The sequence below is a fragment of the Bufo bufo genome, chromosome 1 (assembly GCF_905171765.1).
Source record: "Bufo bufo chromosome 1, aBufBuf1.1, whole genome shotgun sequence".
Taxonomy (NCBI): Eukaryota; Metazoa; Chordata; class Amphibia; order Anura; family Bufonidae; genus Bufo; species Bufo bufo.
Window position 1 is genome coordinate 275500774 of NC_053389.1, and position 25911 is coordinate 275526684.

Consider the following 25911-nt stretch of genomic DNA (forward strand, 5'->3'; position numbering starts at 1 on the left):
GTAAATATAGGGGAGTCCTTCAGTAAGTACCTTAATAAAATGTGGCTACAAAGAGTATCCCTCGCCCTGGAGGACCTAGCACATCCAGACATTACAATGTAATGCTTCATTTCTTCTGTGGTGGTGCTACAAGAATAACCCTTTTAATCCCTTTACTCACCCCGAAATATCTATATGTCACAGGTGTGTAAGAAGTGTATGGAGTGGCCTCAAGTGGGTGCCAGATGGGTACCTATTGTGGTAGGGAATTGAGATAACTCTGATCCCTGCCGTTTAACCTCTTGATGACATGGTCAATAGCTATTGCAGCATCTGAATGTTTACACAGAGTGAGGGGACAATCGTAGGATTTAAGGCAGCTGGGCACCTTGTAAAGGCCCCTAGGCCTGTCATGTTAAGGCTCCTATTACACCCTACCTGTGGCAAGGTGCAATAGAATACTGATAAAATCACCATCACTATAGTACAAGCGATTGCATGTTCAGGTGACTAAAAACCTGTTAAAACACTTTTAAATTGAAAAAAAAATTGAAAAAATGTTTAAAACCCCTGAACTGAAAAATAAAAATGTTATGGCTCTAGGAAGGCAAAGAGAAAAATTTGAAAACATTGTTTCCAATATTGGCCTGGTCTTGAGGGGGTTAAAGTTCATTCTGGGGGATAATTTTTTTTTAACTTGGCACCAAACTCAGAGTATCCCACACTCTCTACTGGCCTGGGTTCACCGGAGACGGGTGGATTTTACCGTATTATATTACTATTAAGGTGAATTACAGAAAAATACTTACTTGGCATAAATGGTTTAATGATGTCTGTCGTCGAAGAATTTGGGAAAATCTTTTTGACACTAGGAGAAAAAAAAGATGAATTAAAATGTTTTATTTCAAGATTCAGACTGCATTAATTTAGTTCTACATGTGAAAAGATTATCTATCTATCTATCTATCCATCTGTATGTCTGTCTATCTCATATCTATCTAAATCTCTGCCATTATATGAACTATTATCTAACACCGAGTATCTCACACAGCCTCACATCAAAAACCTTGTATGCCTTATGGAAGCTTTTGAGATCCAGATTCCTTTTATCCAGTTCAACATGTTCTGTTGAATTATGCAAGACATGCTAATAATAGAAGCCTTTTTAAAGTAACAAAAATTATTTCTGCATCCATCAGCTATCATTATCTATCTATCTATCTATCTATCTATCTATGAACAAATGCTTCTTGTGACTAATGCAAATCATACAGTCCCAAACAGGAGGCCTCCGTTCATTTTATTCAGATAGCTCCTTTAATAGTCCTTTATAAATAATAAACCTGGTTAATATATAAAATGCAAATTTCAAAAATTAAAAGCTATTTTCTTTTTCTGGGTGTTTATGTCATTTGAGTATTCCCATATTACGTGCTTATTCTTATAGCAGTATTATGCTGCTGATTAACCTAGGTATGACATCCTCCTGGCTCTTGTTATTGATCGGCAGCTAATCCCTTTTCTTAATTACTAGATGATGCTGAACAGTTTTTCTTAATGGAGAAAGCATCTAAGCTTTCAAATGAGAAAGGATTTATGTGCAGGTGATGGACTTCATCCACCGCAGGATCCTGCAGCACAGTCATAAATGGCTAACTACCCGCTGAGACCAAGTCATCTGATAATGCTCTTCTGTACATGGTATTATTAATCTGCATCTTTTATTCCTGACTCATGAGTATAGATTAACATAGAGGAAAATTGCATTACTGGAGCTATTGAATAAAAGGTGCTATAATGAAGGACACTACACTCGCCCTTATAAAAGGCCTTTAAAAATATTAATTAAGCTCGCCACCTACCCAAACGTTTTAGGAATATTGGAAGATTAAGCACATTCAGTAGACAATTTAATCAGGAATATTTAGTCTAGCGATGAAAAATGAAGCAGCTACCAAAGTAACAACCTGGTTAGAATCTGTATTAAAGAATACCAGTCAGCTCTACTAATATCTCTGCTTTAGTAAATACTTTTCATAGACAGTTGATAATTTTTATCCTACATTTGTATCCTACATATAGCAGTGTAGCTGTGAATTCAGCACTGGGGTAAAGGTGACTAGAGGCAGCAGCAGTATCTTAGTGTGTGCCTGTACCTCTCTTTTTGCAGTTACTCGCTCCTCCTACCTTATTTTTTAGACATCAGTTGCAACCTGATCTCTTAGAGAGCTGATTAACTTCATCTCTGCCTTGCTGCAGACAATTTAAGTAATGAATTTGGAGCTATTACAAGTTTTCTTATTATCTATTGATTTATGAAATAATAGAAGCAAAAGTTACTCTTTGATGGGTTGAAAAAGCAGTAACCCCCCCCCCCCCCCCAAACTGTATGAAAAAAAGTAAATCCTTGCATTTTAATTATAATTAGATCTTTGTGCGGGAAAGCTAAGTCATAACCACTGAAGTTAGCACAAGTACTCATAGCTGTTGCACCATTTGTGAATGACAAATCTGCCTGGTTTTACAGCGATATTGAAAATCAGGATATAGAAGTGTGGAAACCCTGGGTGACAACCCCTGAGGAAGCTATATTGGTGGCCATATTGATTTACATTATTTTTGCTTTAATCCAGCATCCACTAATCCAAAAAATCTATCTGGTCTCTACCAGGTTCCATTTATGCCAAACAACTCTACAACATGACAAACGTGCTTATGTACAGTGATTTCCGTTTTTTGGGGGAAATCTTTATTATGTATTACACACACAAGAAAAAAGAACACAAATAAAATCAATACCTACGCTCAAATTTGATATTTCGTAAATTTTCAGGAAGGTCGTGAAGAGCAACTTTTAGCCATTCTTCCAGCTGCTTTGCAAATTTTCTTATCACTTGTGTCAAACTTGAGGGTGAAAAGAAAAAATCTTGTTATTACTTTTATCATATAGGGAGAAGTTCCAACCTTGCCTCAAACAATGAACTATAGGGAGCTCCTACAGATCATGAGCTCTGAAACTTTATGGTGAATACATTTACTGCTTGAATGTAGGTCACAATGGATTAATTGTGGACATATATAGGCAGATACTTGATAGTGATGGTTGATGAAGGTTCTTAACATCTGCTTGTCCTCAGACACCACAGCATTAGACATAATTGCTATGCAGGTCTGTGAAGTCTAGAGATCTGTTGTATTGTGCTTTGTGCTATTGCAAATAAGGCTGAGCTTGCATATGTTTTAGAAGAGTCAGGAAGAGTAGCCTATGAATGAGCATTTGGCTGGGCATCTTATGTTATAAGGCATCTTAAGTTATAAGGACCTGGGAATGGGCATCTTAAGTTATAAGGACCTGCCTTTTAGGGAGGCAATTTGGTTGGTTGACTGTTATAGATTCATTCTGGTTGTCAGTGTCGCCATGGGGTCATAGAAAAATTGGAGGTGTTTTTTTTTTCTCCACCTTTTCTTCCAGATGCGTAGCTATAAAGGTTGCAGGGTCCCAGACCCGGCTGACTGAGAGCCCAAAGGGCCCTCTACCACACCAGTATTATGCATAGAGGTGGGGGTCTTCTGACATATTTTGCATCAGGGTAGAGTTTGTAATGTGAAAGTAAAGCTAACAAGTTTATCCATTTCTAGTAAAATATCATTTGGACCCCTATTCTCTAAATAATTTGTGTCCTTCCACTTTCTCCAATCTCTACCTCACGTGATGACACTGTCTGCCACAAGATCTTATCTAAGAAATTCATGAGTAGACAAGTCACTGCCCCCACAAGATCAATTCTTCTCCTGTTATTGTGATTAATGCGATGATTGATATAATTGACTACAATGTGCTCTATCTTCTCCCTATCCAAAACTCAAATTCTCTGTAATCTTTCAGAGGATCTAAATGGTCATAAGGTATATTTATGGCACAAGTCGGTGATGATAATACACACCAACCTGTCAGGCAATGCTTGTAGTACAGTTGGCATCAAGACTCCAGAGATAGCTTTATACAGTATGGAATCACACACTCCCACTATGTTCACCACTGTGGACGAGCCTAGGACTGGCAGCATGTGGGGGGGCATGCCTTGCCAAAAGTGCAGAAGAAAACTTTGAACCTAGGAAAATAAAGGCAATTATATTACAATTTATGTAGTAAATCACAACTGTACACATAAACTGTAGCAGCTTTCCACTGTACCTCGTCAAAGTTGGCTCGTATTACAGTGTCCAAAATCCTTTGGCAGTGAGTTCGATACATCATTATAAATGTTGAGATCTGTAGCCCATGTAAAACAAAGAAACATTTTCCATTAAAGTGGTTGTTTCAGCTACTGTAGCATATAGTAGAGAGGGGACACCATAGCAATGATGATAATGGTCCACCAGATACCAGATCTTGATGTTTGCCCTCCCACGCCCGTTTTCTATTAAACTAAAAAATCTTACGTTTTACCACCCAACTGCTAAGGTAAAAAGACAAACCAGTGCTGGTACTCCGATTCTTCAAGGGCCCTGTGGCAGTCACATTAGCTATGAAATGTAGGCCCTTGAACCTGAGGTTATCATTATACTTGCCAACTCTCTCAAACATCCGGGAGGTTCCTGCAATAAGGAGAGACCTCCCGGAAGAGTTGACAAATCTCTGAGCACAGGGGGGGTGCTGCTTTCTCCTGGACATACTGTAACTGTGTGCGTCACTGGGATTCTGCGTTACTGCGTCACTGGTTCCTGAAGTGTATTGAAGGGGTAGGGCACCGTACAAAATGGGAGGGAGCTGGGCCTGGAAAAAAGGTCCATTTCCACGGTTAAATTCTTTTTGATGATGCGCCACACTAGTCACCTGGAAAACAGGTCTATGGCCAAAACTATTTCAATGGTACACCACACTATGGATTCTTCCACAAGCTAACTTTAAAAAGTTGTCAGGTAAGGGTATTACTCTAAAGAGCCTGCTTTGTATTTTTATCTTCCCTCTTACCATTACAAGTGATGGATCTAAATGAATAGACAAGAGACTCCGGGGAACTAATTTGGCTTTGTATATACCTTTTCTTCTGGGATGCTTGCTGGCAGATTTAGATCTTTGACATTTGGGAATTCAGGCAGTAATGTTCCAAGCTTGGATCGTGGTGAATACGCCACTGTCTGTTTGGTGACTTCTTTTTTCCCCGACTCATTCACCCACGCTGCTCCTTTCTTGGAGTACATAACATCATAGTACTGGGAGCTTTCTTTGACGGCAATGCCATAATAATGATACCTAGGGGAAGACAATATTGCTGCGTCTAAAGATATTTATCAGAGGTTTTCTTACAGGGCAGAACAAGAAGTTAATAATAAAAAATATATATTGTTAAGTATAAAAGGAGTTGCCTGAGGTTAAAAATACATGTTTTTTTTATTTATTTCAGAAACATTACCACCCTTATCCACAGACTGTGGCTGGTATTGCAGTTCTGCATCAGTAACTTGAATGGAGCTGAACTGCAATACTACATCCAGCTCATGGTTAAGAGTGGTGCCATTTCCTGAAGAGGCAGCCATATTTTTATTTTTTCACACAACCTATTTAAAGGGGTACTCTGGTTGTTAAAAGTTATCCCTTATCCACAGGAAAGAGGTCAACTATTATATTGGTGGGGGTCCGACAGCTTGGATTGCCACCAATGTTAAACAGTGTCCTGTTTATTTATTGGAAGTCCTTCAAATCCCATAATCAGAAAGTTTTTTTTATGCACGCTGTTTGCTAGTGAACCCCAGAATATGATCGACAAGTGCTGCAGTTCAGTGGTGACCACTACAGACCCCCATGCACCAGTGCATTTCTATATTGTCACCATGGGTGAAGTGGGAACTTAAAGTGGCCCTGGAAAAAAAACTAAGTGGCCCAAAATAGAAAGCAGAGCAACACAAGTAGGCAGGGCCAACATATGTAGTCAGGGACAACAGAAGTGCAGGGGCCTAGCAGAACAAAATACCACAGTGCAACACAAAATACTGCTGCCTCCTCCACAGTATTCAAGTGTATCACCATCCTGAGGAGTAAGGACAGCAATACAGTTGAATTCGGGAGGACATTTGGGGCTGCTGGCAAGCGCATAGGAGAGAATTATATTGTTATGTACCTGGCTGAAAGCCAGGAGGAGGGGTTGGGTGGTCCCCTAGGCATTCACCCACCGGGCAATTTCCCTGTTGGGTCTATGGCCAGTCCACCCCGATTGTTACCCACAATGTGCAGAAACACTGTTGGCAATTGTCTGTTTCAACGAGCCACGGTCTTTCCTGGGACTGGTGTGACTTTTTTTTTCAATATTGTTTTTCATATTTTTTTGCAAATATTGTATATGAAAAGTTTGAGATAGAGGGAGTTGATACTTTCATTCTGTCTATAAAGCTAGGTGTGGGTCCAATGACAGAATAAGCTAATATACTGCAAATGACCTATGTATACCGTTATGATTGATTATTAGGTTGGTTCCCTCTAAGCCTTTGTAACTAGCGAGCAGAGCAGACCTGGAAAGCCCCTGTGGTAACTGTAAAGGCAGCCATATTGGATACCCCCCTGCTTTACCAGAAACAAATATAACTAAAACAAATTAATACAATTTTTGAGTGAAGTTGAATTGTCTAAAACTTTCCCATTTCTTTATAATGCACCATTCAGCGTCCCAGGTACCAAAAAGTGTAAAATGTAAAAATGTTATTCTTTAAAAAAAAATATCACATCCACAAAAATGTTAAATGACAAATTAGTGTGAAATGACCTTTAATATGGGGTAATAAAGAAGGCTGGAATTCTGCTCTCGATTTTCTACTCACTTTGATTGTCCCCTGGTCCCAAGTCTCCTTGTGGTTAATTGTGGGAACTGCTGTCTAATTATCTGCAAGAAATAAAATGTGTTACCATAGGTCAGTCAAATTTATAAAAATAGAATGGGTTTAGGGTCACAACCTTGTTTCAGTAAACCTAAATGTTTTCCTGCAAAAAAGTCTATATGGACAAGCCTATATTATATTTTATAACAACCCGTATAACAATTTGGGTCTCAATTCCCTACTGCAGTTCCGGTCTACTTGGTACCCCTGAATAGTGATCAAGGATGAGATTTACATCTTTGCTCCTTGTTTGGCATGGTGGACATAATCCTTCAAGAGCATTCAATTCCTGCTGGAGTTACAATCTCTTGGCCTCTTACTCCTGTTCTTTGTTCTTTTTCCTTTTCTAATTCTTCTTTCCTCATCTTCCTTTTTGACTTTTTATTTTGTATTTTGGGGTTCTTAAAAGAATATTTGCCAGAGCAATGGTCTTGTTATTGGCCAATCCTGGGGTGGCAACAACAAACTACTTTGATTATGGTAAAAAGAGCTCTAAGTCTACAAGCACTGCATTAGTAAAAAATAAAAATAAAAGGGGATGATTGTTGGTTATGGTGGCATGGGACAGCACTAGTAATATTTTCTCATGTTAACTTTTGCTATTGGACTCCACTTGTACATTTGGGTCAATTGTAACTAAACATGTTGACAACCAATAAAAAGGGGGGAAACAGGCCCTAACAATCTAGGCTCCTGGACCCTGCCCACACATCTGAAACTCCATTAAGCACTGGCCCTAATCATCTAGGCTCCTGGACCTTGCTCCTCTTCCCCATCTCATACTTGGTACCAGAATAGGAAACCAATAGAAAGACAGCTTACTGGATCCAGCATCATAGCCCAGTGATTAGTCAGTGTTATCGCTGTTGTATTTGTGCTTTGTATGAGATGGTTACATTGTATCATGACATTCATTTAGCACTATGTAGTATAGTTATAGTAGTTATATGTAGTTGTTATATGTAGTTGTGTACTACATGATTATATTATTTGGTCTCTATATGATACATCATAAGGGAGGAGGCTTGAACAATTTTCTTAGACTGAACGTCCTACAATATACAGGATATTTTTACAACTATGATCTAGCTTCTAGGAACTGAAAGGGGTTATTCAGATTTTTAAAACTGCTTGCTTATTGTTAGGATAGATGACCAGCAATATTAAATCAGTAGGTGTTGAACTGCCATCACCCCTTCCCCTTCAATCATCTTATATGCGGCAGTATCTTCATCTTTTATATTGAGTTTTACACTTTTCATAGCCCCTGTGCTTGATTTTGTCCCATTCACTTGTACCACAAACAAAGAGAACTTTAACCTGGCATCAAAAATTCAAATTAGCACATGCCAAAAAAAAAGGAAGGTAATTTGGAATCACTCAAGGTCAAAAGCAAAAGACTGACCAAAGATAGGCAGTTATAACAGTCATTTTCTATACTGTACTTTTTATTTTAATGTGTGCTGATCTATTGATTTATTTATTGAACTTTTTGTATTTTATACTCTAGCACTTCTCAGGTACTTTATGAAAATGTTATTTTCTTTTGACATAATACGTCATCTGTTTGTAGAACTTATTAGGGTTAGAAACTGTATTATCCTAAAGAACAGCTCTTTTTGAACATCTTTTAGGGTCTTACATTTTCTTGATGGAAACAGTTGGTGTGAAGAGCACTGGTACAATGATGTTTTCCTGGTTTAGTTCACATATGTGTGAATACATGAAACTAACGCTGAACGAAAAAAAACTTTATTACAAAACATTTGTGTATTTGCCAAACAGATGGCTGCGTATGCATTCAGCCGTTAATATCAGCAAAGAAAAGAGGTGTAAACTTGATGAATTTCCAAGATGTTTCTCTATCCATTGTAACTGAGGGTTTATGTTATTAAAAGTCATTCACGGCGAGAGTGACCTTAAGATCACACATTTCCAATAGATTTGTTTACACATCTGCACTAAGCCTTGGTGTTTCTGGATTCTGCCCTCATTGGTTTTATTTTTGGAGCAGAACTTCAGCAAACATTACAGAAAAAGGAGAAACTTTGTGAGGAGGCGCAGAACTTTGATAAATGAGCAGACAGGCTGGGCAGTTGTCTTTCTGCAATTTTTTGTATAGACTCAATGAAGCTTGCCATAAGAACACCCCATGCTGTTCCAGCTACTGATCTAACATTCCTTGACTCAATACCCAAATTCATTTAACCCTTTCCAAAGGGGGTGATGGGGGGAAATCACCATGGGGTTATGTTCGCTCATGGAGCTCAAGGGTTAAGCCATTGAAGGCCAATTAAAGGCAGCACAGAATAGGAAAAGCAAGTGTTCGTAACTTGGAAAGTGAACGTTTTTACTTTCTTGGGAGCTACACTTTGCAGTGTGTTAAAAATGAAGACAAAAGAAGCTCTGTTTCCTATTGAGGGACTACCGTCCTCGGCCTAACACGTTTTCTATGTTATTAGACACTGAATTTTGACACATTTAGATTTTTTAACAAACCCTAATTTTTGTACAGTTTTGTTTGTTGACCAAATAGTGATAATCAGAAGCAATGAAATTCTAATCAGTGTTTTCAACAGGTGGACAGTGGTATCAAGGAATGGGCCTATATCCTTTTGGTCCATGTAGAAGATTTAGATGACTTGGGTTATAGATTTCTGTTGGTTGGGACCTGCAAAATCACTTACTTGTTTGTTTTTTTTTGTGTTTTTTTTTCTTAATAAAACTGGTATAATAATCTTAACTAAGCACAATCTATATTTCCTAAGAAATAAAACCATACAAATGTAATTTATGAAGAAATTAAAGGTAATTTAAGCTTAGGCAGAGTGCTGGTTCTCCTTAAAGGGTTTCTACCACTTCGTTTCACATAATTAGCTGTCAGACACTAGCGATCCGCTAGTGTCTGCTCTGCCAAACCATCCTAATATAATTGCTTTTGGGGCAGCCGTTTTGCTAAAAAAAGAACTTTTATTAATATGCTAATGAGCCTCTAGGTGCTATGAAGGCGTCATTAGCACCTCGAGGCTCCGTCTACCTTCACAAACTGCCGCCGCCCAGCGCGTCCCTCCAGCCCGCCCATCTCCTCCTGAATGTGATCCTCCCTGTGAGCGTATGTATTCGGTGCATGCGCAGTGAATGTCTGACAGCTTCCCTGCTCAGACATCTCAACTGCGCCTGTTCCTCGGAGCACTATGGCGTCATCGCGTAGGCGCAGTGGAGATGTCTGAGCAGGGAAGCGGTCAGACATTCACTGCGCATGCGCCGAATACAGGAGCTCACAGGGAGGATCGCATTCCGGAGGAGATGGGCGGGCTGGAGGGACACGCTGGGCAGCGGCAGTTTCTGAAGGTAGACGGAGCCTCTAGGTGCTAATGACGCCCCCATAGCACCTAGAGGCTCATTAGCATATTAATAAAAGTTCTTTTTTTAGCAAAACGGCTGCCCCAAAAGCTGTTATATTAGGATGGTTTGGCAGAGCAGACACTAGTGGATCGCTAGTGTCTGACAGCTAATTATGTGAAACGAAGTGATAGAAACCCTTTAAAAGACCAGCTGCGTATTTAGACTTATTGGAAATGCTACATGGGAAAAAGAATATGCAAAGAGGTGTCTTTCCCTGGGAGTTACCTTATTGCAAAGGTAATTTTAGAAAGTGTCTTGGAAAAAAATCCTAATTCTGATTAAATGGAGTCAGTACCCAATTCAGGACCTTCATCTATAAGCCATAGTTTTGCTGTAAAGGACTTGGCCCAACAGTTCATTACACCTGAAGCCTACTCTGTTTCCACTGTGGTGGCACCAGTGGGAAATTGAACACTTACTGCCTGCTTTCCCCATATATTGCAACTGATTGCTGAGTGTCTCATCAGCAGGACATTCTGTGAATTATGTATCATTAGGGGACCTTTCTAACAGGAATGGATTGCCAAAAAAGCAGGGAACCTAAATAATGACCTCTCATTTGTGATCTATCTCATCAGGTACTCATTAGAGATGGATTTGTGCATGTGACTGATTTCCAAGATATTGATACTTTAAATTCTTAAAAAGATCCTTCCATAAAATGGTTTCCCCTAATATAACAAGTAAACTGGTGCATTTAGGAATATTAATTGTAAATAAACAATTGGATTGTATCTTTGTTGTGAATAATGAGCATACCTTGCCAAAACTGGCAGCATTCACTGGTTGTGTGTCATTTTTCTCACAGAAATCCAAGTAATGCATATAGAGGGCACTCCTGGGGATGCAGACACCCTCTGCAATTTCATAGTTTTCTTCCAGCCTATCAAAAAAATTCAAAATCCACATAAACAAAATATAATACAGTTCTAGAAATATTTTGCTTAAAGACTATGGACACCTTTGAGGACAGTTTTTATTATTGCATTGTACTTATCTTGAACTAAAATTTATTTTTCCAATTGGTCTATTGCATTGGAGACTCATTTCTGCCGCTGCCCCGATATTTCCGGTGAATATGGGCATTGCTCCACTCACCCCGTCTGTATTGAGGTTAGTATTCAGTGCTGACTAAGGTGCTGATCAACCTTCCTATTTATTCTGGGCTGTTTGTTCCACCCCTTTCCCTGAGCTTTAGGTTCCTAGCTTCCTAGTGTTCCAGTAAAGGTGTGCTTATGTGTTTGTCTGTCCGAGTATCGTACCTCTGCCGGTTCGTTGACTCTGATCATCCACTGACTGTATCCTGACTACCATATTGAACATTTTCTGCATGCTCTGACCTCGGCCCAGTCTCACGGATACACACAAATTCTGCCTGACCTGACCTGGGCCTGTTTCTTGACTACAAGCATTGCCTGTTCCCTTGGTGCTTCACACTGGTGTCTCTGACCCCGTGGGTCAGCTGCCAACTACACTGGGAATGTTCCAAGAGTTAGCAGCCTAGTGGGTCCTCTGCTGTGAAGGCGGGATCCCTGTACAAGTGCTAAAGGGTGAAAACCAGGGAATCACCAGGATAAAACCTTTAGGACTAGCCGGTTAGTTGGTACAGTTGGTTCCCACTGCTCATTACATGGTCCTTTTTAAACATTTTCAACAGTGTGTCTTCAGCAGCTTTCAGTTTCACTGAATCTGCAGATTTTTCCTTCTCCTTCTCAGTGAAACCCTTTGAGATCTGCTCTGATGACTGCTCTGTAGCTCTTATATGTACTTTTCTGACAACTCAGAAACATATTCTTATTAGTTTTTCAGGAAACGAGATAAGGGCTACAGATTGAGTGAGCTGTCAAAGGAGCTCTCAGCCAGGTTTCACTGAAAAGGAGAAGGAACAGCCTGCAGATCCAGTGAAAGATGAAGACAAACTGTTGAAAATGTTTAATACAGATTAATAGAAAAAAAAATATTTTTGTCCAAGATAACTAAAATGCAATATAAAATGTCCAAGTACAACATGTAAAAAAATAATCACGCCTGGGCAGTGGTTAAAGCAGACCTGTCACCTCTCCTGATATGTCTGTATTAGTAATTACTTGCATTCCCATATAATAACAATATTGGAGCATCTATTCTTATGATTGTATGTTGTACCATATCTTTATTATTCCTACTAGAAGTTTATGAATGATTTGCCAGCAGGCTGCAATAAAGGTTCACCTGGGTGTTACCAGTTAGGGGTGAGTTCCTGCACAGTCTGACACTATCCAATAAATGCTGCCAGTTTCAGAATGCACAGCTGACCTCTGGCAAGTCATTCAGAAACTTCTAATAGAAATAATAGAGGAATGACCTAGCAAAAAGTTATATGGGGAATGCAAATAGACATGTCTGGAGAGGTTACAGTTCCTCTTTAACTTACTGTATAAATAAAGTTTATTAAAACCCACTGTAAATTCCCTAAATGATATTTCTAGTATAGTTTATTTTTTTTCCATTCTATATATGCACTTGAAGTTCAGGTACCTATAGCACTTTCAAACCCGTACCACTGTACTCTGCTGTGTATTGGAGTACGGATTACCCTGCGGCCACACAGCGGCAGGAGCTCCATAGCACATCACTGCTCCTGTCATCAATGCCACACCTTAGCAAAGCAGGGGGGACAGGCAGAGGAGCAATGTGCTCTGCTGAGCTCTTGCCCTGAGCATGCTCGTTATGCACTGCCAAACAGTGTCAGACTGGGGTGCCTAGGGCCCACCAGTAACATTCATTCTGGGGGCGCAGTGTATAGCAACATGCATATACTATCCGCTCACACAGCAGCAGCAGGCAGGATGCTACAATATGATTATGGGCCCTGCAGTGAGAGGGAATGTATCTGTGGAAAAAGGATTCTAATTAGCCTGAATCTATACCAAGAAGTCATCTCAGCCACCCAATGCGTCTATAATAATAAACTGGGCACTATGTTAAATAATCTACCCAGTTTTCTATTCGATCACATAGGCTGGTTGAGATGCTGTACGCTGCCTTTCTATATGCAGTGCAGGCAGTGTGCCATGTGCCACTTGTGCAGGGGGTGGGGGATTAGGGACCCCCCTTGCTCAGGGGCCCACCGGGGGATCTGTGGGCCTGTCTGAGCCTGCTGCTAAAACCTTGCATGGTGCAGGGTCTAGTACCAGGGTCTAGCAGGGTCCACATGGATTGCATGGAAACCCAAAAAATAAATAAAAAGTATATTAGAACAAATCATTTTAGGGCATTTATTTATAGGTTTAGGTTCACTTTAAGGCATTTGTTGATTTTACTTATTTTTGTCAAACAGAAATAACTTGGTAGTTTGAAACATTTATGTAAAAATCAGTAAGCCACAAGGCACACACATACAAAAGGGTTAATGTTCCACAGCCCCTCGAGCCATTTTGGAGCCATAGTAGTTCAATTCCAAGGTAAATATGCCTGTTCGGTGCTTCTAGAAGAAACTAGCGCTAACACCTTTCTACTTTCCAAAAGGAAAAAGTGGTGCTATTGTGAATGAGCACCAGTAAGACATGGGGAGGTGGAATAATAATCTAACATGACTATAATAAGCACATCTACTTCAATCCAGTCTTTAATGATCAGAAACACACTCTCTATTCTCTTACAATGCAATTTGCAGTTACCAAACAGATTCTCCGTATATGTCTACTGTCTTTCTATATTTCTGTGATCTGGCTCGGAATAACTTCATTTATTCTCTGAAGACAGGAATTTTAATTGACCTAAACTTTAACAGTTTTTTATATATACTGATGGCTGGTTGCTAAGTGCGGAGCATTGAATGTGCTTGGTATGTGCGTGTAATTAGATTTAATAGAGACAAAGAGAAGTGATGTCACAGTTCACAGTTTGGCAGATCATAAAGAGATGTTATTTGATGGTGAACATCATGACAATGGCAACATTTTGGGCATCAATCACATAAGAGTTGGCATGGGAGAGTGCCTAGATTGACTCTACTGTAAACAGAATCGTATTCACCACTGAAAAGGTTCTATCTGACATATTGATATCAATATATATATATATATATATATATATATATATATACAGTACAGACCAAAAGTTTGGACACACCTTCTCATTCAAAGAGTTTTCTTTATTTTCATGACTCTGAAGGCATCAAAACTATGAATTAACACATGTGGAATTATATACATAAACAAGTGTGAAACAACTGAAAATATGTCATATTCTAGGTTCTTCAAAGTAGCCACCTTTTGCTTTGATTACTGCTTTGCACACTCTTGGCATTCTCTTGATGAGCTTCAAGAGGTAGTCCCCTGAAATGGTCTTCCAACAGTCTTGAAGGAGTTCCCAGAGATTCTTAGCACTTGTTGGCCCTTTTGCCTTCACTCTGCGGTCCAGCTCACCCCAAACCATCTCGATTGGGTTCAGGTCGGGTGACTGTGGAGGCCAGGTCATCTGGCGCAGCACCCCATCACTCTCCTTCATGGTCAAATAGCCCTTACTTTCAAAGTTTTCCCAATTTTTTGGCTGACTGACTGACCTTCATTTCTTAAAGTAATGATGGCCACTCGTTTTTCTTTACTTAGCTGCTTTTTTCTTCCCATAATACAAATTCTAACAGTCTATTCAGTAGGACTATCAGCTGTGTATCCACCTGACTTCTCCTCAGCGCAACTGATGGTCCCAACCCCATTTATAAGGCAAGAAATCCTACTTATTAAACCTGACAGGGAACACCTGTGAAGTGAAAACAATTTCAGGGGACTACCTCTTGAAGCTCATCAAGAGAATGCCAAGAGTGTGCAAAGCAGTAATCAAAGCAAAAGGTGGCTACTTTGAAGAACCTAGAATATGACATATTTTCAGTTGTTTCACACTTGTTTGTTATGTATATAATTCCACATGTGTTAATTCATAGTTTTGATGCCTTCAGTGTGAATCTACAATTTTCATAGTCATGAAAATAAAGAAAACTCTTTGAATGAGAAGGTGTGTCCAAACTTTTGGTCTGTACTGTATATGTTGTGGGGACTCGCTCTGATAGGCAGGATTAGCGGACGCAGTATAGAGGCAACAACAAGTTCTTTGTATCAAACAGTTCAGTGTTTTATTCACACTTTAGGCAAGTGACAAAACAAGCAGTCATATTCAAACAAAAATGACATACACCAGGTACTTAGTCTCTTCTAACCCTATCGGACATTTTGGGTTAGTGATTAGGCCAGCTTTCTGAAGGGAGTCCACTACAGGCTGCACTTTGGGTAGGTGACTTTCCCAGTCGGTACTGTGGATGACAATATCGTCCAGGTAAGCCGAAGTGTACCGACGTTGTGAGCGAAGCACAATGTCTATTAGTCGCTGAAAAGTGGCGGGGGCACAATGCAGACCAAAGGGTAAGACCTTATATTGATACAGCCCCTCAGGCGCAATGAAGGCAGTTTTCTCTTTGGCAGCCTCCGTTAATGGCACCTGCCAGGCTTGTCCTAACCTCTCGATGAGCTCATCCATCCCGGGCATGGGATACACATCGAATTTGGAAACCTCGTTAAGTTTTCGAAAGTCGTTAAAAAAAATGCAACGTCCCGTCCGGCTTGGGTATCAATACTATAGGACTGGCCCACTCACTTTTTGGCTCCTCAATGACGTCTAGCTGCAACATTATCTGCACCTCCTCTGATATGGCTTGTCGCTGAGCCTATGGTTTTAATCAGACTTTTCCCCTGAGGCTCAGTGACAATGTCATGCTGGATTATGGAAATGCGTCCAGGGAGGTCCGAGAACACATCCGTGTCCCGACTAACGTACTCCCTGGCCTCCTTAGTCTGTTTAGAGGAGAGGCTATAAGCAATTTTTACTGTGGCAGCCGCCTCTAATGCATCAGACAGAGGGACCGGTACCTCTTCTCCTAGAAAACCCGGCCGCGGGCTGTTTTCTGTACAGGTTTCCCTATTTTTCCATGGTTTGAGTAAATTCACATGGTAAACTTGCTCCGGCTTTTGCCGCCCTGGCTGGTGTACCTTGTAGTTTACATCTCCAATTTTCTCGAGTACCTCGTAGGGCCCCTGTCACTTTGCCACTTACTGTCCACGGTCGGCACCAGAACCAAAACCCAATCACCCGGGTTAAAGATCTGGACCCGAGCCTGCCGATTATAGACCCGACTCTGGACTCGCTGAGCTTCCTCCATATGCTCACTAATAAGAGGCAACACTGTCTCTATCCGATCTTGCATCTGGGTAACGTACTCAATGGCACTTTTATGTGTAGTGGGTTGTTGTTCTCATGCCTCTTTGGCCACATCCAAGAGACCGCGAGGGTGTCTGCCATATACTGTAGCAGTTCCAAGGGCGAGAAGGTACCTCTCGCACTGTGAACATGAGATAGGGCAGAAAGAGGTCCCAGTCCTTCCCATCTTTAGACACTACCTTTTTCAACCAATTTTTAAATGTTTGGTTAAACCGTTCTACCTGACCGTCCGTTTGCGGATGGTAAACGGACGTCCGTAGTTGTTTTATGTGCAGCAACTTACAGAGTTCCCTCATCACTTTGGACATAAAAAGGGTCCCTTGGTCGGTCAGAACCTCTTTAGGTAGTCCTACTCAGGAAAAGATCTCCATTAACTCCTTAGCTATGAGTTTGGCCAAGGTACGTCGCAGTGTCACCGCCTCCGGGTACTGAGTGGCGTAGTCTAGAATGACTAAGATGTTTTGATGCCCTCTGGCAGACTTCGGTACTAGGCCTATGAGGTTGTACATCGCCAGGTAGGTTTCGATGTCGTCTGCGGGGGTCATCTTAGAAATCGCGGCACCGACTGCTTTCCGGGCATCGTGGACGCTCAGGGTTGGTCCTGCTGTTTGCAAAGACATCACGTGTTGTAGCGGCAACTGGTTAGTCTCTTGCTGCTGCTGCTTATTAGCCTTGCGTTGCTGCAGGTTTGTCTATCGCTGCTGCAGATTAGCCTCTATGAGGGCCTTCACAACAGCCTCCATTTTGTTGTGGGGCACTGGTTGTAATACAGCTAGTTTAATGTACGACAAACAACCGTGCCTGAAAAATGCAGAAACCAAAAATATCGTCATTCATGCCAGCCTCACTGCTCTTGCCCGCATCCTCCACCAATTGTGAGGACTTGCTCTGGTAGACAGGATTAGCGGACGCAGTATAGAGGCAACAAGTTCTTTGTATCAAACAGTTCAGTGTTTTATTCACACTTTAGGCAAGTGACAAAACAAGCAGTCATATTCAAACAAAAAGTCACCTTGCTGCCACGTGTTGGTGGTAATTCATACCATGCGGCAATTCTGCCTCAAAGAGTCCTTGCTGATAGCAGCACCAACCTGTTTTCACGCCAAACAGGTAGAAAGCCCTCATCCAGACACAAAGCTCCCAGATCCCAACACAGAGACATGGCTTCTGAGCCCAGCTGCCTATTTTTGGACAGCCAGGTGCTGCCAAAACCCGGATTGGCATTTAAAATCCGATCCTAATATTTGACCTCACCTGGCTGTAAATCATGACTATGAAGGCATCAAAACTATGAATTAACACATGTGGAATTATATACATAACAAACAAGTGTGAAACAACTGAAAATATGTCATATTCTAGGTTCTTCAAAGTAGCCACCTTTTGCTTTGATTACTGCTTTGCACACTCTTGGCATTCTCTTGATGAGCTTCAAGAGGTAGTCCCCTGAAATGGTCTTCCAACAGTCTTGAAGGAGTTCCCAGAGATGCTTAGCACTTGTTGGCCCTTTTGCCTTCACTCTGCGGTCCAGCTCACCCCAAACCATCTCGATTGGGTTCAGGTCCGGTGACTGTGGAGGCCAGGTCATCTGGCGCAGCATCCCATCACTCTCCTTCATGGTCAAAATAGCCCTTACTTTCAAAGTTTTCCCAATTTTTAGGCTGACTAACTGACCTTCATTTCTTAAAATAATGATGGCCACTCTTTTTTCTTTACTTAGCTGCTTTTTTCCTGCCATAATACAAATTCTAACAGTCTATTCAGTAGGACTATCAGCTGTGTATCCACCTGACTTCTCCTCAACGCAACTGATGGTCCCAACCCCATTTATAAGGCAAGAAATCCCACTTATTAAACCTGACAGGGCACACCTGTGAAGTGAAAACCATTTCAGGGGACTACCTCTTGAAGCTCATCAAGAGAATGCCAAGAGTGTGCAAAGCGGTAATCAAAGCAAAAGGTGGCTACTTTGAAGAACCTAGAATATGACATATTTTCAGTTGTTTCACACTTGTTTGTTATGTATATAATTCCACATGTGTTAATTCATAGTTTTGATGCCTTCAGTGTGAATCTACAATTTTCATAGTCATGAAAATAAAGAAAACTCTTTGAATGAGAAGGTGTGTCCAAACTTTTGGTCTGTACTGTATATGTATCTCCATAAAAAGTCAGGCAGCACTCCCTTGGAAGTTGAGAAAAAGGGTGCCCGCGGTAATCCCTCGATTCAGGATGATGAATAAACAATAAAAGTCTGCAGCACTCCTTGCTGGGAGATTAAAGCTGTATTTCTTGTGAAATGCAGTGTGAAGCACCGCGACCTAAGAAGAAAGTTTTATCTTGCTTGTTTGATACAAGAAATACAGCTTTAATCTCCCAGCAAGGAGTGCTGCAGACTTTTATTGTTTATATATATATATATATATATATATATACATATATATATACGTTCAAAAGATGAGGCAGCACTCCAGACGTAAAGTGAAAAAATGATGGACCCTTTATTACCCCTCTGCAACGTTTCAACCGCTCAATGCAGTCTTTGAATAAAACATGGTGTCTCACAGGGGTATATATACCCAGAATACATAGCAGCAAATCAAGTGATAATCAATTAATAAATAATATAATCATAAGAACAAGTACAAAAATACATACAATATCTTCATATAGTGAACAATGTATCAAATTTTATTATTGACACATTGTTCACTTTATGAAGATATTGTATGTATTTTTGCACTTGTTCTTATGATTATATTATTTATTAATTGATTATCGCTTGATTTGCTGCTATGTATTCTGGGTATATATACCCCTGTGAGACACCATGTTTTATGCTTGATAAAGACTGCATTGAGCGGTTGAAACGTTGCAGAGGGGGATTAAAGGGTCCATAATTTTTTCACTTTACGTCGTCTGGAGTGCTGCCTCATCTTTTGAACGTATGTCTATCTGTTAGCCGTTGAGCCTGCGGCTGGGAGGATTTTGCACCAGTACTACTGGACTAGTGCTGCTGTGTATTTTTTGTTTGCTGGTTATCTGGACTCACTCAGCTTGCATCCAAGTTTTATCTGTGTTCTCAGAATCATCATTATGGATCTCCCCGATGTTTTTACATATACCAGGGCGGATTAGGAGAGAATTTTGCAGGGTCTGGTGGGTGAGCCTACATTTTTGTCCACTCCTACTTTGGTTGATTTAAAAAGATGTTATGAAGCTGATGCTAAGAAGATTGCGTCCACTGATTTACACCTGATGACCCTTGGCCAGTATTTCAAGGATCATAGGATCCCTAGAGGGATCCGTTCACAGCTAAAGCCTAATCTATTTCCCACTGATTCAGTATTTGCACAAAAGTTTGTTCAGATCTCAAACAAATATGCATTTGATGTAATCCTTCTCAACTTGGAATATCTACAGCATGAATTGGTTGAAAGCAGGACTCGGCAGTCTCAAACTAAACTAGCACTGCAATCCATGTTGGGGCCTGATGAATGGAAACTATATGATGATAACTGTATGGTCTACGTGTCCAAATTCATTAAAGATCAGGAAGCTACAAAAAGGAAAAAATGGCAGCGGGACGCTGATGACTATGCTAAGGGAAAGATATATACGTGGCAGAATGAAGGGCTAAAGAAACAGATGTCCTCGTACCGGCCTGTTAACAAGAAATATCAGCAGTCTGGACAGTCTGCGTCTACAGCCACTTCTTTTTCACCTTCTTCACAGTCTTTTTTAGAGATGGGTTCAACTACAGCAAAAGAACCAGACGGGGTGGTAGAAGGCACCACAGATGGAGGAAACTCCAAATCTCTAAAACTGACAAAACCAATGGCACTCCGCAAGAAGGGCAACCAGGCCTAATGGATAATGAGTCAGAATGTAAATCCACTGTGGCAAATATTTCTTCTGTACCTCTGTCTGATATGCAAATTGATGTGCTTTCTAAGGGTCTTTCTTTTTGTCCCTCTACCAAAGTTGATTGGTTTCAGTTGGAGGTCGATCTGCAGCGTCTGTATAGGAATATCGAACTTAAGGTTTGGTTTGCGGACCGACCGCCTACAGACCAATCGACTGGTATAGTGACACATACTGAGCTGAGGTTTAAGTCATTTGGGGTATTTACTAAGAGTGATTTTTCACCTCATAGTAATCTACCTGCACTTGATACCTTTATTAAGGCTATCTCTGTGGATATGACCACCTTGCGTAATGAGGTTGCCAATACGCCTCTTAAACATCCTAATATGACTACTTCTGATGTCAAATTGCTTGAGGGGCTTCGCCATGACAACAGCCTCACAATTAAACCCGCTGACAAGGTTGTTGTCATGGATACCTCCAAATATATCCATGAGATCAAGAGGCAGCTGAGTGATCAGAGTGTAAACAAGGCATTGGCGGGTGATCCAAGATTTGAAATTGCTCGACATATCAAGAAGGTCCTTGATGTCGCTTTGAGTCGGGACATTATTGATAAGGAGCTTTATTCCTTTCTGATTATACAACATCCACGTACACCGGTCATATACGTGTTACCAAAAATTCATAAATCTTATGATTATATTATTTATTAATTGATTATCGCTTGATTTGCTGCTATGTATTCTGGGTATATATACCCCTGTGAGACACCATGTTTTATGCTTGATAAAGACTGCATTGAGCGGTTGAAACGTTGCAGAGGGGGATTAAAGGGTCCATAATTTTTTCACTTTACGTCGTCTGGAGTGCTGCCTCATCTTTTGAACGTATGTCTATCTGTTAGCCGTTGAGCCTGCGGCTGGGAGGATTTTGCACCAGTACTACTGGACTAGTGCTGCTGTGTATTTTTTGTTTGCTGGTTATCTGGACTCACTCAGCTTGCATCCAAGTTTTATCTGTGTTCTCAGAATCATCATTATGGATCTCCCCGATGTTTTTACATATACCAGGGCGGATTAGGAGAGAATTTTGCAGGGTCTGGTGGGTGAGCCTACATTTTTGTCCACTCCTACTTTGGTTGATTTAAAAAGATGTTATGAAGCTGATGCTAAGAAGATTGCGTCCACTGATTTACACCTGATGACCCTTGGCCAGTATTTCAAGGATCATAGGATCCCTAGAGGGATCCGTTCACAGCTAAAGCCTAATCTATTTCCCACTGATTCAGTATTTGCACAAAAGTTTGTTCAGATCTCAAACAAATATGCATTTGATGTAATCCTTCTCAACTTGGAATATCTACAGCATGAATTGGTTGAAAGCAGGACTCGGCAGTCTCAAACTAAACTAGCACTGCAATCCATGTTGGGGCCTGATGAATGGAAACTATATGATGATAACTGTATGGTCTACGTGTCCAAATTCATTAAAGATCAGGAAGCTACAAAAAGGAAAAAATGGCAGCGGGACGCTGATGACTATGCTAAGGGAAAGATATATACGTGGCAGAATGAAGGGCTAAAGAAACAGATGTCCTCGTACCGGCCTGTTAACAAGAAATATCAGCAGTCTGGACAGTCTGCGTCTACAGCCACTTCTTTTTCACCTTCTTCACAGTCTTTTTTAGAGATGGGTTCAACTACAGCAAAAGAACCAGACGGGGTGGTAGAAGGCACCACAGATGGAGGAAACTCCAAATCTCTAAAACTGACAAAACCAATGGCACTCCGCAAGAAGGGCAACCAGGCCTAATGGATAATGAGTCAGAATGTAAATCCACTGTGGCAAATATTTCTTCTGTACCTCTGTCTGATATGCAAATTGATGTGCTTTCTAAGGGTCTTTCTTTTTGTCCCTCTACCAAAGTTGATTGGTTTCAGTTGGAGGTCGATCTGCAGCGTCTGTATAGGAATATCGAACTTAAGGTTTGGTTTGCGGACCGACCGCCTACAGACCAATCGACTGGTATAGTGACACATACTGAGCTGAGGTTTAAGTCATTTGGGGTATTTACTAAGAGTGATTTTTCACCTCATAGTAATCTACCTGCACTTGATACCTTTATTAAGGCTATCTCTGTGGATATGACCACCTTGCGTAATGAGGTTGCCAATACGCCTCTTAAACATCCTAATATGACTACTTCTGATGTCAAATTGCTTGAGGGGCTTCGCCATGACAACAGCCTCACAATTAAACCCGCTGACAAGGTTGTTGTCATGGATACCTCCAAATATATCCATGAGATCAAGAGGCAGCTGAGTGATCAGAGTGTAAACAAGGCATTGGCGGGTGATCCAAGATTTGAAATTGCTCGACATATCAAGAAGGTCCTTGATGTCGCTTTGAGTCGGGACATTATTGATAAGGAGCTTTATTCCTTTCTGATTATACAACATCCACGTACACCGGTCATATACGTGTTACCAAAAATTCATAAATCGATGGTTGATCCTCCAGGTCGGCCAATCGTCGCTGGTACCGGATCCATTTTTTAAAATATTTCCATTTTTTTGGATCGTTTACTCCGTAAATATGCAGTCAGTGCCAGATCCTACATTAGGGATACAGGAGATTTTCTTGATAAAATCTCTGATATCACGTTACCTGATGGTTGTCTTGTGGCCTCTTTTGACGTCACGAGTCTTTATACTTCCATTGATCACACAAGGCGGGTGTCTGCTGTCCGGAGGCAACTATTGGACAGCGAATACTCTTTGGAGTGTCAAGATTTTATTATCCAATTACTGGATCTGGTACTGAGGAATAATTATTTCCTGTTTATGGAATTTTTTTTTTTTCAGCTACGAGGGACCGCCACAGGGTCGAATGTGGCGCCCACTTACGCCAATGTCTTCATGGTGGCCCTCGAGGAGGACCTTGTCTATATATCCCACCACTTCAGTCATGTACTGGGGTGGTGGCGGTACATAGACGATGTCTTCCTTATTTGGCATGGTGACTCCACTTCTTTGGAGTCATTTCACACTTTTTTGAACGATTTGGATCCCGACATTGCATTTACTTTGACATACTCTGACACTCATGTGCAATTCTTTGATACCACTGTCACTATGGTTGGTGACAAATTATCCACTGATATCTTCACTAAGCCAACTGATTGCAACACTTTGTTGCATTATAATAGCTGTCATCCTAGTTCCACTATTGATTCATTACCATATAGTCAATTGCTTAGAGTTAAAAGGATAGTACAGGACTCTGAGATACTACCTATCCGGTATTCCCAGATGGTGCACAAGTTTAGACAGAGAGGTTATGCCCCTCGGGTGATTGATAAACATTTGAATAAGGTTAGGGATCCACTGCAGATTGTAACTGACACTACACCTAATAAAGCGGTAAGGATTCAGTTCATATCCACATATTCCAAATAAAGTGGGATGGTTGCCAAAATCATTCGCAAACATTGGTCTATATTGAAAAGCAATCTGCCCAATATTGCAGCTTTAACTGTACCTCCCCTGCTATCTTATAGGCGACCCACCAATTTGCGTGACAAATTGGTTCGGGCTGACATCCCAGTCAAAGGTTTGGTACAAACTCACATTGGGTCCCGAAGGAAGTTGTGTGAACTGCTCATTTATGATCAAGGGGGGCAGATTTATTCACCCTGTAACGGGAACCCACTATGACATTCGTCAATTTTTGACATGTGACAGTGCATATGTTGTTTATGTGCTTTCGTGTCCATGTGGTCTTCTATATGTTGGGGAGACCACATGTTACATGAAGACACGTTTAAACAACCATCGTTTCTCAATCAGACGCAAGAGGAAAGAGTTGCCAGTTCCAAAACATTTTGTTGAGGTAGGTCATAGGGAGAAGGATCTAAAATTCATGATATTGGATCAGATCAATCTGTCAAGGAGGGGGGTGATCGGACATTGGCTCTCAAACAGAGAGAGCTACGTTGGATTCATCGCCTTAATACTCTGAGACCAGTTGGTCTTAATGTCGAGTTTAAATGGAGTGTGATATAGATATGGTTCCTCATCATTCTGCTGTTTTTTTATTTTTCTTGTCCTGGTTGTTGGAATTCAATTGGTGTCATTTACTGTACATCTAATTTTGACAACTGGATTTATAGTTATCCTTTTTCTTTTCTTTTTTTTATCTTTTAGATCTTTTCTATCAATGCTTTTGCAGCGGTTTTGACAGATGGCGGATGCGGAATCCTGGGCCTCTCTCTACATGTTGTGGGAGGGAGGGGAATCATGGGGCACAATTATTTTTAGACTTATTATTACTATTGATTACTCTGGCCGCTTGTATAGGGCTTTTGCTAAGTGAGTGGTGGTCCTAATTTACCTGGTTGTAGAGTTTAGGGGAGATATTGGGTCTGGAGGTGTTTGGGCATGGACGTGTCCTTGACCTCCGTCCCGTTATAGGCCCGTGGTGATGATCATGGAAATAATATAACTACTGGTCTCTCCCCATTTACTCTCAATGTGTATGGCATTTATTTTATAGGGCTTTCCCCCTGTGTGTCTTGATATTAAAGGTACCACGATCGCTCCAGACTATAACCTGAATACAGCGACTAGTCGGGTGTCCTTATCCATTTAATTATGTCATTCAATTTTGACATCCATTCTATTGGTCTTTTGACCTTTTTTTTCTCTCTGTTGTGCCTTCTGTTTCCCCCTCTCCCTGATGTCTTGACTGCGTTGTCTCCTTTCTTCTGGCTGGGATTCGCTTTGCCTGCGGTGTGCGGCCGGCTGTTACTGGGGCAACGACGCCAGTATTACTGGCAGTGTTGGCCTTTGTGCGCTTGCCCCTCCCCGCTGGCGTGGCGAGTCTAGGCGCTGCTCTCGGACTGGTCTCGCGATGGCTTTGTGAGTCATGTGGATGGTCAGGTGATCAATCACGTGACCCGGGTGGCGTCTCCTGGCTCTGTCTGTTTGAGCTGCGGTTGCTAGGTTTCTGGACATGCACAGTCTGACTTGGAGGACGCGGATTTTGGCGCCGCTATTCTGTCCCCGCTGAGTGAGTTTTTATCTTTATTAACTATAGCTATTGCTAACACTTATACACAGGTGATGTAACACTGTTTTAATGAGTACAATTTACACAGTTTATGGTATATGTTTGTACTAATCATGAATATTATTGATTTGCACATTGGAACACATCATGTAAATTATATTATTGATACATTGTTCACTATATGAAGATATTGTATGTATTTTTGCACTTGTTCTTATGATTATATTATTTATTAATTGATTATCACTTGATTTGCTGCTATGTATTCTAGGTATATATACCTCTGTGAGACACGATGTTTTATGCTTGATAAAGACTGCATTGAGTGGTTGAAACGTTGCAGAGGAGTAATAAAGGGTCCATAATTTTTTCACTTTACGTCTGGAGTGCTGCCTCATCTTTTGAACGTATGTCTATCTGTTAGCCGTTGAGCCTGCGGCTGGGAGGATTTTGCACCAGTAC

General features: G+C 40.9%; 1 protein-coding gene across 1 annotated transcript in view; it reads right to left on the reverse strand.

Moving 5' to 3' along the window:
- RFX4 (regulatory factor X4) overlaps nucleotides 1-25911 on the reverse strand; it is a 77764-nt gene that overhangs the window by 24480 nt on the left and 27373 nt on the right. The window contains 7 exon segments of the mRNA XM_040439592.1: nucleotides 789-847; nucleotides 2783-2883; nucleotides 3928-4091; nucleotides 4175-4252; nucleotides 5023-5236; nucleotides 6796-6857; nucleotides 11017-11140. Coding sequence (XP_040295526.1) covers nucleotides 789-847; nucleotides 2783-2883; nucleotides 3928-4091; nucleotides 4175-4252; nucleotides 5023-5236; nucleotides 6796-6857; nucleotides 11017-11140 — 802 coding nt within the window.